At 41.3% G+C, this 378-nt stretch overlaps 1 protein-coding gene across 1 annotated transcript in view; it reads right to left on the reverse strand.

Moving 5' to 3' along the window:
• LOC119591183 (cuticle protein 16.5-like) overlaps positions 1 to 175 on the reverse strand; it is a 2,240-nt gene extending 2,065 nt beyond the window's left edge. The window contains exon 1 of the mRNA XM_037939894.1: positions 112 to 175. Within this exon, the coding sequence (XP_037795822.1) occupies positions 112 to 175 (64 nt within the window). The remainder of the gene's footprint in view (positions 1 to 111) is intronic.
• Positions 176 to 378: the final 203 nt, after the last annotated feature.

Consider the following 378-nt stretch of genomic DNA (forward strand, 5'->3'; position numbering starts at 1 on the left):
AAAGTACTTCATCTACCCTTTCTCTATCTTACTTGCCCCTATTTTGTCGCTTTATCTACCTCCCTGTCTACCCATCCATTCATACTCTTGTATTTTTGCACCGTTATCTACCCGTACATACAGCATGCGCCGTATATGCCAAATATGTCGCATCAAAAATCCAAATTTGCACCATGATCGGATGCCCTAAAGTCGACCCACTGATCATGCCTCCGAATCTGCCGACAAGCCCAGAGAAAAATCCCAGTTTGATTACCAAGGACATTTTTAGGCCATATGACACCATTCAAAATTCTTTGAGGTTAGTATTAACAGTACCTCGGTGGTTCATAAGGCAACTACTACAAACACATAATGAAACACGTACAAATCATCCAT

The sequence above is a fragment of the Penaeus monodon genome, chromosome 28, assembly GCF_015228065.2.
Source record: "Penaeus monodon isolate SGIC_2016 chromosome 28, NSTDA_Pmon_1, whole genome shotgun sequence".
In the NCBI taxonomy this organism is placed as follows: Eukaryota; Metazoa; Arthropoda; class Malacostraca; order Decapoda; family Penaeidae; genus Penaeus; species Penaeus monodon.